This window comes from Sorex araneus, chromosome 7 (genome assembly GCF_027595985.1).
Source record: "Sorex araneus isolate mSorAra2 chromosome 7, mSorAra2.pri, whole genome shotgun sequence".
NCBI lineage: Eukaryota > Metazoa > Chordata > Mammalia > Eulipotyphla > Soricidae > Sorex > Sorex araneus.
The window spans coordinates 45914245-45927503 of record NC_073308.1 but is presented as its reverse complement, the minus strand read 5'-3'; the positions used below and the strand labels follow the sequence as shown (position 1 = coordinate 45927503).

Below are 13259 nucleotides of genomic sequence, written 5' to 3'. Positions count from 1 at the left end.
GAGGGTTGGGGTAGAAACATTCAAAATATGGTGGTGGGATTGGTGTTGGAATATTAAAAGTAATAAGTTATTATTAAAAATAAATTATTTATAAAATAAAATAAAATAAACTTGGAAAGATTGACATAGTGAGTATATTTCTAACTATAAAAATATAAACATACCTTAACAATCTCTCCTCCATCCACCTCCATTAGCTTCTTTAAGTTGTGTTTAATGTTCTGGGAGTTTGAACGCCAATTTAATAAGCCTAACAGGTCAACTAGAAGAACAACCATAAACATTAGACATTTGTTAGAGAGAGCAATCCATACTGTTGCAGAATACAGTTGTAGAATCCTCTAGAAGATGTTGTTGTTGTTAATGGTGTTTAAAAGCTTAAATATTCTTTGAAGCTATATCTCCCATATAAATTAGAGAAAACCTTGTGGTCACTAAGGGGAAAAAAACTGACTACTAATGTTCTAAAAAAATTATAAAACCAACACCTGAATGAAACTCATATCCCTCAGATAATGACATCACTTCTATAAAAACTGAACTCAGGCTGGAGCAATAGTACAGCAGGTAGGCCGTTTGCTGGATTCAGTCCCCGGCATCCCATGGGGACCCCAAAACACCGCCAGGAGTAATTCCTGAGTGCAGAGCCAGGAGTAACCCCCGAGCATCACTGGGCGTGACGCAAAAAGCGAAGCCAAAAAAAATACCCAAAAAACTGAACCCATGGAAGTAACCTGTGTACCTTTAATTTGCTACATCTCTTAATTTATCTCTTATTATCATCAATGTCACCGTGGAATCAAAGGGAAAGGGAACTTCTATTTATTAATTTAATTAATCAAATGTTGAATATCAATGCAGAGTAGATTTTATTTTTCCACTGTTTCCTAGGTGTGAGCACACCCGTATGTGATGAGGGCTTACTCCCGGCAGTGTTCGGAGGCCCATAACTTGTCCTAAGGCTTAAAGCCAAGTCTACTAAGTGCAAGTCAAGCCCCCATCATTACTATTTCTCTAGCCTCTAATTTTTAAACTTTCAGATGATAAAACTTAGGCTGTATGAAATTGGATTGCTTGTCCCGGTTACACTATGAATGAATGACTCTCTAATTAAAAATAAACTAATAAAAAAAAAAAAGAATTACAAAAAAAAAAAAAGATTTAATTATACATTTAGTAGATTTTGAAAAACCAAGTCATGGTTGAATTGCTTTATTCTCTTCCTTCCATAGACTAAACTCAGAGCATGTGCCTAACCCCATGGAGCAATCTTCTCGGCTCCAATACATTCTTTTAAAAAAATTTATCTTCAGGCCAGAGCAATAGTACAGTGGGTAGAGCATTTAACTTGCATGCAGTTGACTTGGGTTCAATCCTCAGCATCCCAATATAGCCCCTGAGAACTGCCAGGAGTAATTCCTGAGTGCAGAGCCAGGAGCAACCCCTGAGCATAGCCAGGTGTAAACCAAAAATTCCCTCCATCACGCACAACCCCCCCCCCGCCATTTTATTTTATTTTCTTGTTTATTTTGGCGATACCTACAGGGTCAGAGCTTATTCCTAACAGTGCCTGGCAGACCATTTGTGGTTCCACGGATCAAATCAATATTGACCAGTTCACACAAGGCAAGCTTCTTTCCTATTATATTCTCTCTCTGGCCCTCTAATAAAAACTATCTTTTAGCGGGGGGGTGTACTTGGCAGTACTTGGGGGCTCACTCTTGGCTCTGTGCTCAGGGATCACTCCTGGCAGGGATTGGAGAACACAAGGGTGTCAGGGATTGATCCTGGGTTAGTCGCATACGGCAAGTGCCCTACCTGCCTGCTGTGCTATCTCTTGGGCCCCACTTCTAATATATACTTCTTAATCAAAGGACGTGTATAAACCTATATAGGTAGTATAAATAAACCAGAATAGCCCATTTGCTTCAAAGGCATTTTACCTTTGTAAATGTATTATGTTTAGTCCCTGGGAGTTCACTAAGCCTACTGCCTAAAGACTCCCCACCAACAAACAAGAAACAAGACCTGTCACCACTCACAGAAAGCAGCAAGACCCCGCTTATGGCCCTCCTAAAAGCCCAACTGACCACTATTCTGTTGCTCCCTTCGCAGCCAGACAACTCAGTGGGCTACTTCCCAAAGTACTAAGTGTTCTGAAATAGCTCGATCCGTTTGCATGTACTCTTTATTCTGTGTGAACTACCCAGAAATATTACATATGTGTTTAATCCCTACTTCTACTTCAAGGTCCATCCCAAACTTTATTCCCACAGGAATCAAATACATACCATCTCTTTGTTTGTTCCCAAAGCTTTGAGCCACTTGAGGGTGGAACTATACTGTATTATCTTGGCTTTGTTTTTCTGAGCCACACACAGCAGTGCTCAGGGCTTAAACCTGGCTCTTTGGTCAGGGATCACTCCTAATGGGGTTTGATGGGCTATGGGGGGGGGAGGGGTGCCAAGGATCAAACCTGGGTTAGCTACGTGAAAGGCAAGCACTCTACCTGCTGTAATACCTCTCTGGTTCCTGTATTCATTTTTATATTACATCACAGTGTTACATACCTAGTAGGTGCTCATTATAAAAGGAAGGCAGGAAGGAAGGAAGATAGAGGGAGGGAGGGAGAAAAGAGGGAGGGAAGGAGAAAAGGGAGGGAAGAAGGAAGGAAGAGAGGGAGGGAGGGAGGAAGGAAGGAAGGAAGGAAGGAAGGAAGGAAGGAAGGAAGGAAGGAAGGAAGGAAGGAAGGAAGGAAGGGAGGGAGGGAGGGAGGGAGGGAGGGAGGGAGGGAGGGAGGGAGGGAGGGAGGGAGGGAAGGAAGGAAGGAAGGAAGGAAGGAAGGAAAGAAGGAAGGAAGGAAGGAAGGAAGGAAGGAAGGAAGGAAAGAAGGAAGGAAGGAAGGGAGGGAGGGAGGGAAGGAGGGAGGGAAGAAAGGAAGGAAGGAAGGAAGGAAGGAAGGAAGGAAGGAAGGAAGGAAGGAAGGAAGGAAGGAAGGAAGGAAGGAAGGAAGGAGGGAGGGAAGGAAGGAAGGAGGGAAGGAAGGAAGGAATAAGTTCTAAAGAAGCTGGTACTTTGCTCAATACAATTCTTTAATCCATTCATCTATTAAGTAGTTAATAATAGGCATCATGCTAGACTTAGTCATGACTACACAATGTCTTTCCTATTTCCTGTCTCTGATTTCTGCCACAGGCTAGTCAGTGGTGCCACTCTACTCTTTATTTCACTCTGCTCAATGATAACTGGGGATATGTCTGAAAGACTTCATCGGGGAAAAGAGTCACGAGGAGCTTTAAGTGTTTGTGAAGGGTCCATTCATGAGCTCAGGGTTCTCCCTAGAGATGTTTCCAAGCTTACATGAGGAATATATCAAGGATATGTGCTTAAAGGCCAGAGTTAGAACACTGGTGGCATCTCCTTCCAGAACAGACCTGTACTACTGTGTTTTGAAACTCATAGAGGTTGTCGTATAAGACTAATTTATATATCTTATTGCTAAACATTTGGGTTTCCTGCTTTTTTCTACCATAAATCATTTTACTAAAAGCAGTCCTATATGTGTCTGATATCCAGGCATCTGTCTGTAGTATAAAACCAGATGGAAGAGTCTATCTTTGATCGTACTAGAGGTTATCCAAATGTTAACCCAAGACATCCTAATTTATATTCCCATTCAAAGACTGTAAGAATTGTTGATTCCTAACAAAAATTGTTAAATTTTAGGTACTGATTATCTTTGAAAAGGATTGAGGATGATACAAATTTAAACAGGAAAAAAATAAAGAAAAAAGAAAAGTTCACTTAAAAAATTTTTTTTAAAAAAAGAAAAGGCATTAGAGTTATTAATGTCTATTTCTGGACCCAAGTTTACCACTTAAGTGCGTAAACAAAATATCTAAGGACCTTAATTAAGTTTTCTCATCAGTAAACTGAAGCTAATTGTGGAACTACTGGAGTCTTCCTGTGCTAGAGTGTTGGAAAATAAAATGAAATGCTGACTGTGAATCACTGGGCAGAGGGCCCCATGTGTGCAAGGACATAATTCCTTCTCCTTTGCTGAAACAAATCTCTTCTCACCCTCCATATCGGCCCAGCAATAAACGATCTCAGAAAATTTGTTCTGTTCTAGTTTAGAAAAAAATGATGAGGCACAGTTTACAAGAACTGTCTGTCCCAAAGGCCAGTGGCTTTTAACCTTTCGAGTGTGAATAGTACTAAGGCTCAGGAGAAATGCCTTTGGTCACGGTCGCCATGTGAAAGCTACCCTCTTTATCAGTAAATGGCCTCATACAGTTGATGGTTTATTAATGTTCCTCAGCTTCCCGTTTCTCAGAATAAATTAAAGTGGGTCTTTATAATTTCTATCAAATTAGAAGAAAGCAAATACATAGCCAGGGCACAATTGGTTTTTGTTCTGTGGAAGGCCCAGTTTTCTCTGATGCTTGCTATGTGTTCTCTTCCCTGGTCAAGCCTCTGTCCCACTCCTTGCGCCCCCACCCCCTCCCCCTCTGCCGCCCTAGTCCGTGACAACAGAGCACTCCTTCCGATTCATATGATTTGCTTCTGGAAAGCATATATGAGATAGATAGCAAACTTTTTGCAGATGTAATGAGTGTTCTTAAGATACTAAAATGTAGGGGTAGGAGGAGAGGGCAGCAGAGGGTAGTGTTCCGTCTGAGGGAACGTCCTTCGCGATGGAGATGCTGTGTCTCTGGCCAGGCCAACACAAGGCCCCTGACCAACTTATTTTGTTGTCCTTGTTGTTCTTGGTTTAGGGGCCACACCTGGTGATGCGGAGGGCCATGCCCAGCTCTGTGTTCAAAATTAACCCCTGGCCGTGCTTGGGGGACCATACGCAATGCTAGAGATCAAACCTGATCCGCTGTATGCAAGGCCAGAGCCTTACATCCTTACTTACTAGCTCTCCAGCCCAAACTATAGTGCACTTGAGATGATACTAGTTCAATGAAGACAATAAACTCATAAACTGATTCAGATTTTTACAATGACATAGTTGGAAGCGGCAATGATGGGACAGCACAGGTTTAGAACACCTAGAAGATGACTGATACCAACACATGGACACTAAACTGATTCCTGATAACTGAATAAGCTTCTTTAAAAAGTTGACTGGAAGAGGAATAAATCGTATAATAAGTGTTATAGCTACAGAAAGTTCTCTTGTTTTTCACTAAAATTTTGTAAATGTTTATTAATTGCTTTCTTTGAACTCTAGTCCCCAGAAGGATCACTGAATAGATGCATGATCAATGCTATGTAACTACACCTTGACTATCCTTTTATGATTGCTCTTAAAGTACATCATTTTAAATTATCTGCTATAGAGCCTGGCAAGCTACCTATGGCATATTCAATATGCCAAAAACAGTAATAATAAGTCTCATATGGAGATGTTACTGGTGCCCGCTCGAGCAAATCGATGAGAACAGGGTGACAGTGATAGTGATACAGTGAATAATGAAGGCTCTTTATTCTCTAGTTTGTCGATTCTTTCCTTGTTATCTACATTGAGTTAAGTTTAAAGAATGGAAAATTTTACGTGCATTCTTGTTATAAAATTGGTATTTTTTCATTAGCTATTATTTCCCTAATATTTGACATTCATTTATTATGATTGATATATTTTCTATTCCATCAGTAAATTTAATTATCATAAAAAAACAAGTTAAAAAATTATCTGCTATAACGTCTTCAAAAATAACTTATTGTCACATGAGAGTCACATGGAAATTACAAAACAAATAAAAGAATGATCTATCCTTTCTGTGATTATTCATTTACCTTTTTTGGCATACCTTAAGAATAATGATGATAGCTAACATTCATTAAGTATAGGCATGGTTTTTCTTTGTTACTTAGATGTACTTCATTCTTTGAAATATATGGTTGTGTAATTCCTATTAATATTAACATATTTTGTTAACATGTCATTAATATTTCTTCATATTAAAGATGAAGAAACCAGGACACAAGAGATCAAAGGGACTTGCCCACCATGAAATGTCCAAGCTGGGAATAGAAAGCAGACAAATGTCCAAATTGTCCTCATTTATTAAAACAAACAAATTATCTATAACAATATCAAAATTATCACATCATTATTTATGTTTTGAAATGTTTCGAAGCTGCATATATCATCATTACCTTATACCATTTAAACTGACCCCATTTATTTGATGAGTAATTGGAAACACATCCATACATAAATCTTTGTGCACATCTCTCATTGCACACATAGGTTCAAGATAGGGGTCAAATTACAGAACCAAAGGGGCTGAATACATTTAAAATCTTGGATATACCTTCTAGATCATATTCAATAAATATTTCCACTATTTAATCTCACATCAATCAATTACATTTCTTTCTCTAACACAGGTACTATTATGAAGACAGTTTTGTAATGTAATTTATGAAACTCAGAATGCCTTTCAGGCATAATGTTTGATTTTCAAAAATTCATATACTTTATCTTTTGAACACCACAGATTTATAATCCTTAAGTAGAACGTACACAGCCTTTTTATAAACCCCTTCTCTGCTCCCGAATCTCCACAACTTACTGGACAGCTTACATTCGGTTTGTACATTATAACTAGCCAAAATTTCTAGTTCATTGACTAAAATCCATAATTTACATCAACACTCACTCTGAGGGCACAGTCTGTGCAGTATATTGTTGGATTTGACGAATGCATCAGCCAGCAAAATTGCACTACCCTAAAATTTTTGTGTCTGCCTAGTCACTTCTGCTTTTCTTCCCAAGTCCATAGAAATAATGGGCCTTTTTATGATATCCACAGTTCTGCATTTTTCCTGCTGAATTTTTCACCTGTAGGGTCTTATCTTTCCATATGTGTTAGCTCTCTGAACTTCATACTATCCGGTCTAGCCACTTGTTCAACTTGAAATCCGATTCTTATTTTCTAGCTGGCCATGATCTATCAAAACAAACTGATCTCTTCAAAAGATCAACCCACATCTGAGCCTTGAGCGGGTTTCTGAATCTCAGCACTTCCCTAAGGCAGATTCTTCTATGTGGCCAAAGGGACTAATCTGTTATATAGAATATGGAACACAAAATTCCTCAGGCCAATTCCTGGCTCAGAATCCTGTGCATGTCTCCTTACACATGATATGGTCAAAGAAATAGGGGCTCTTCTTATATATCAAATTCCATTAGAGAAGAGAAATTAAAATTATCAGATATTTCTATGGGAAACAAAACAAAGTTTAATTAATTTTATGGAAAACTTCCTAATGCTCAAAAAAAATGAGAAAGAGGAGACTACATGTGCAACAGACACAATGCTATAGGGCAGAAAACCATTCCTCCTTGAGCAGAAAACTAATGTTTATTCACCAGTGTCCTCCAAATTATTACCAATATCTTTTGTGACAACTATCACACATAAAATACATGTATTATGCGTGAGTATTACAGGTATATACATACCATCACCACACACATAGTAAACTATCACATATGAAACATTATTAGAGTTCTTTGTCTCTGTGAAGGAAAGTCACAATAAGGTATTTGGATTTGGGGGGCTGGAGCTATAGTACAGCGTGTAGGGCGTTTGCCTTGCAAGCGGCCAACCTGAGTTTGATCCCCGGCATCCCATATGGTCCCTCAAGCACTTCCAGGAATAATATCTGAGTGTAAAGCAACCCCTGATCATCGTTGGGTGTGACTCAAAAAGCAAAATAAATAAATAGATGTCTAAAAAAAAGATTTTGGGATTTTACAGTCTGTTAATGAACACATTTATAAATCTTATGATGTCAAACAAACAAATAAACAAAAAAACATGGACCTGATAAAAAGAGTTTAAGCATGCCTTGCATGCAGTGGACTTCAGTTTGATCTCCTACACTACATATGGTTCCTCACGTCACACCAGGAGTGATCCCTGAACACCACTGGGTATGCCCCCCCTCCAAACAAATATGTATGCTTGTGTGTGTGTATGTGTGTGTGTGTGTGTGTGTGTGTTTATAAAATCAAAAGACTTTCATACTGCTTCAAAAGTAGACAACAGAACCTGAGAATGAGCTCTGGCAATCTGATCAGTATCACCCAAAGCGGCATTTGAAAGGAAACTTCCCATCTCAATATCCCATCTCAGCAGCCACGGCTCTGCAGGGTCCAGACTCCTGACTCAAAGGGAAGAACCTGAGAAAGCTATGCAGAAAAATCAATCTCCGGTCACTGCCCTCACTTACACTTACCATTCTGTGTGAGCTTTGTAGAGCAAATGAGAGTGGCGATCTGAAAGCTATCCTTTGTGCTCTCCTTGCTCGCAGTAAAGTTGGTCAGAGTTTTGGATGCTTGGAGCTCTTTTTCTTCCATCTCTAATTTGGTCCCAGGAAGGGTCAGGTAGAACTTAGCATCTTCCATTTTCTTGTTGTCACCCTGAAAAGGAAGCTTGTTAGGAATGATGAGCAAGATCGTCTACATGCAAACAAAGGAAGAAGGTAGAATTTCATGCTCTTGAAACTGTCAAAGGTCACCATTACAATTCATTGAGTTATTGGGTTGAGTTGGTCCCTAGAAAGAACCGGATTGGCATACCTTCCAAAACTACAAACTCCGGAGCAGTTAAGAAAAATACGTATCAGACAGATACACACACAAGAGTTCCCTGGATATTGTTAGAAATATAGGACCTCCTCTTAGAATGTTTTAAATACTCTCATATCTTTGTGAAACTGAAAGCTCCAGAACACTTACTAGGGAAAAGTAAAGACAAAAGTGTAAGGGATGGATAAGGGCCCCAAAGCTGAGAAGCCATGTCTGACTCGGGGTGATATGAAGACCACATCCTACCACACGTACCACACTCTGACCAAAGGCAGCAGAGCATGAAGTAGAGAGAAAGGCAAGAGGGCAGCCCCTTGATACTGACTGCACAGAAAACCACTTGCAGAAGAGAAAGAGATACACTCTAGAGTCTAAATAACGCTACATTCCACCCTTTCAGAGATGGTAAGGGAGACTGACAAATGGTGAGACCACAGCTGTCCTGGGTACGAAATTTGAAAGGGCAAACACATATGGCCGTAGAGGAGAGGAGGATGTTTATATAAATAAAGTTGAAGGGAGCCTCAATCACCAATTTAACGGATAATAAACTTCCTCAACAATTATTTGAGCATTGCTCTCTTGGTACCACCTTATAAACCACCAGGTCATGTCTCCCGTCCTGCAGAGTGGTGCCATCGGGGTTCATCAATTTCACGAAGGCCACCCCAAAGGCTCGCTCTGATTTATCTCTGGCTGAAAAGACAGAAAGAAATTGTTTTAGCAGTGAGTGCAGAAAGAGAGCCAGAAATCAGGATTATCATGGGCTGATTCCCACTTTGCTGTGATGTGATGTTTAATCACGCTATCATCAACAGAGTCCAGCAAGCAACCAAGGGCCATACAAGGTGGCACAGGCTCCTCAAAGGAATTAGCACCCCAAATAGACTTTTCTTAGACCCCCACAAATGCTCTTTTCTCCAAGTTCATCGACTCACGAGAGTAGACTCAGTATCTACCCAATCATCTGAATCAGAGCTATGAGGAATGACACCTATTCCACCCACACGCCAACTCCATATTCTGAATACTTTGGGGTGAGCTCCTTTCCTTCCATGCCATTCTGTTCCTACCGAGGAACATCCTCACTTCTTCCTGCATTTCTACACGATCTTCTTCACTAGGCTTTCTGTTGTCTCTATCTACCCACTCACCAGATTGCGACCAGAGTAAAATATTAACAATTATGACAACAAAAATTTAGCTCTATGGTCCCGCTCTAAAAAAAATTCATAAGGTATTTCATTTCTCTTGTTGTAGGTCAGACTAGTGAAGTATTTATAATATTGCAAAATGTATAATGCTAATGTTTTTACTCTGTTTTCCTTTCAAGATAGTTTTCCTTCCCAACTGCCAGGAACTGTGGATCAGCGCGCACTGTGGGATCTGGGGAAAAGGATCTGGGGAAAAGGATCTGGTCTTCCAGGAAGCACAGAATCTCCTTCCTAATTTTTAGATTTTGGCCTTGGAGCTGTGTTAGATTATCTAGAGCTGGACTCATTCATGACCATTTTCATGACAAGCTCTGAAGAGTAGTATATTGTATGATTTAATTATATTTTTTATTTATTCTTTTATTCATGGTCATTTGGACAATGTATGTATATATAATATACATATTCAAAGTGGATATTGTCCAAATATTGCACTGTAGCACTGCCGTCCCGTTGTTCATTGATTTGCTGGAGCAGGCACCAGTGACGTTTCCATTGTGAGACTTGTTGCTACTGTTTTTGGCATATTGAATATGCCACGCGTACCTTGCCAGGTTCTGCTGTGCAGGAGGGATACTCTCAGTAGCTTCCCAGGCTCTCCGAGAGGGATGGAGGCAACACCCTACCTGCTGTGCTATCGCTCTAGTACAAATGTACATATATAAATACATCATTGTCCAAATATATATATATATACATACATACTATATACATAAAATATACAGATATTATATACACTATATATCCCAAAGTGGATATTGTCCAAATGACAATGCATAAAACACTAGTCTCCAGAACCTGTTATGAAAATGGTCATGAATTAGTCCAGTCATAGATACATATATATATGTATGTATGTATCTTGAACAACCACTAACATCAACAAGACCCACAAGACTATCTCTAATGGTTCCTCCCTAACATGACTCAAAAGTTCTTCATGACCTGGCATGAAGTGGCCTAGAAAGAGATTGCCAAAGTGTCAATCCAGGCAAGTAACTAACTTCCTTGTTTCTAAATAAATTTGGATACAGTAGTAGATAATTTATAAGATTTGTGATAACACAAAATGTATGAATACAGCTTCACTCTTTACCTGGCACAAACTAAGTCTTGATAAATGGTATTTAAATATTATGTAAAATGGTGTGGAACTACTAGTATTTCATAACCTTGGCCTCCAACAGTGAAAATGTCATAGAATCTCACCTGTACTATCATGATTCAGCCTTTCCAAGTTCACTGGGTGGTTTTCAGACACCTTTTTTTTCACCCTTTTGCCTTAACTACACTAACTCTACCTTCTAGTCTCAGCAACAGTATAGCAAATCATGCACATAATCTTCACACATATGTGGTCACTTACCACTCCCAATTGGCTGCCTAACATTTTATGGTTTTGAACGTAATTGCTTGTTTTCACACCCATCTTTCTAACTAGACCACAGAAACATTTAGAGCAGTGATAGTATCTTATTTGAGGTCATATGCCCTGGGCCAACTCAGTACTCTGGATGTAGATGAAATTTAATAAACCCAATTTAGAAAAAAAGGATTGCAGTGGGGCAAGAGATGGTGGGGGGGCACATCCAATGATGCTCAGGGGTTACACTTGTCAAGTGAATGAGGGGTTACTGGTAAGGCCAGGATCTGAACCATTATCAAAGCAAGGTAAGCATCTTAACCTCATTACTGTATCTCTGGCCCAGGACTGTGTTTTTATGCACGTTGAAAAAGAACAAGAGAATTCATAGGGGCTGGAGAGATGGTTACAGCAGTTGCCTTGTATGCAGCCAAATCTGGTTTGAACCCTAGCACCCCGTACGGTCTTCTGAGCACCTAAGCACCTGAGCACCACTGGTTGGGACCCAAAACAAAAACCCCCAGTAAAGAAAAAATAAACTTAATTTTTGAGATCAATTCTGAATCCATATGAAAACTATTTTCTTCTCTTTTCACATTTTAGAGCCGTACCTTATGAACGCTAATCTAGGTCAGGGACTAATCTTTCAGAACACTAATTCTGAGAGACTGCAAATCATCCAACAGATCTCTCAATGCAGAACTCATTACTAAGGGAACATACACTGAGCAGTATCTGAGAGGGAGTTGGACACTACAACATCTCTTTCCCTATTTGATGTCAAAATCTCTGTGTCAGAGACTCCAGAAGCACCTTATAGGACTGCAGTGAGTACAGAACACATTCTAAGAGAATGCTGATAAGGAAAGAATACAGAGAAAAGCTCAGGAAAATCATCTTTCTGATATCCTTAGCACCAATGCATCCTGTACTAATGATGACAACTGTCTAATTTCTAGGTACAAGGGTCTCCAGACACACAAAACCACAGCTTAGTAAAAAACTATGTTTTAATACAGTGAGTCCTAATACTCACATTCCTGAGATGATCTATGTCGGAAGGTAAATCTTATATGGCAATGCGCAACTTCTTCTATAGGAATGGACACCTGCAAAATAATAATGTATATATAATGTATATAATGTATGTGTATATGCATATATATAAAGTACATTTTATTCACAGCTCAGTTCATAGAAAATAGGCTTGCTTTTAATATCTTTTCCTATCATTAGTTCCAGTAGTGTGACATTTGATATAATATCACTGAAGGGAAATTTAGATATATCCACACCTGAATGCTGCCAGGAGATCATCTTTGTTTCTAGCCAGATTCCTTCAATATTTTCTCAAATATGAAACAGGAACTATTTAAGAGGGAAAGAGAAGAGACTTTGAGGTCTACATGGGATCTATGTGTAGCAAGCTGTACACTGAATAGTGACAATTAGTGTATAAAATAGAAGGTAATAGAACGAAAGGTAAATTAGTGGGGTCAAAGAAAACTTTACATAAGCTATTACATGACTTTACACATTATGCTTATAAATAATTTAGAGGGTACAGTGAACAGAAGTGATAAACAGCAAAGAGCAGAAAGTTTGTGATGACTAATTAGACAAATGACAGCAATGACAGCAGGCTCTCCAATAATGCCCTTTAACTCAGTATTATTTTGAGTCAACCCTCAGTCCCTAAAGGTGAGAACGTCAACTGGCCCAATATATTTTTGAAAACAATATGGACTTTCCTCCAGAAGCTAGGAATTGCTTCCATACTGGAATTGCAATTCCAGACTTTGTAATATAACTCAAGGCCCCCAAAACAACCGAGAAAAGACATGTGAATCCCTGTGTTCATTGCAGCAATATTCACAATAGTGGAAATCTAGAAATGGCCCAATTGCCTAAGCACAGATAACTAGATAAAGAAACTATGGTACATACACACAATGGAATACTACTCAGCTTTAAAAAAAAAAGACAAATCATTCACTTTGCTGTTATGTAGATGGATCTATAGAGTAACAAGCTGAGTGAAGTCAGTTTGAGAGAGACATGCACTAAATGT

General features: G+C 39.2%; 1 protein-coding gene across 1 annotated transcript in view; it reads right to left on the bottom strand.

Moving 5' to 3' along the window:
• DOCK5 (dedicator of cytokinesis 5) overlaps positions 1 to 13259 on the bottom strand; it is a 231279-nt gene that overhangs the window by 71101 nt on the left and 146919 nt on the right. The window contains exons 16-19 of the mRNA XM_055144886.1: positions 12225 to 12297; positions 9204 to 9307; positions 8260 to 8443; positions 165 to 262 (exon numbers count right to left, since the gene is read on the bottom strand). Of these exons, the coding sequence (XP_055000861.1) occupies positions 165 to 262; positions 8260 to 8443; positions 9204 to 9307; positions 12225 to 12297 (459 nt within the window). The remainder of the gene's footprint in view (positions 1 to 164; positions 263 to 8259; positions 8444 to 9203; positions 9308 to 12224; positions 12298 to 13259) is intronic.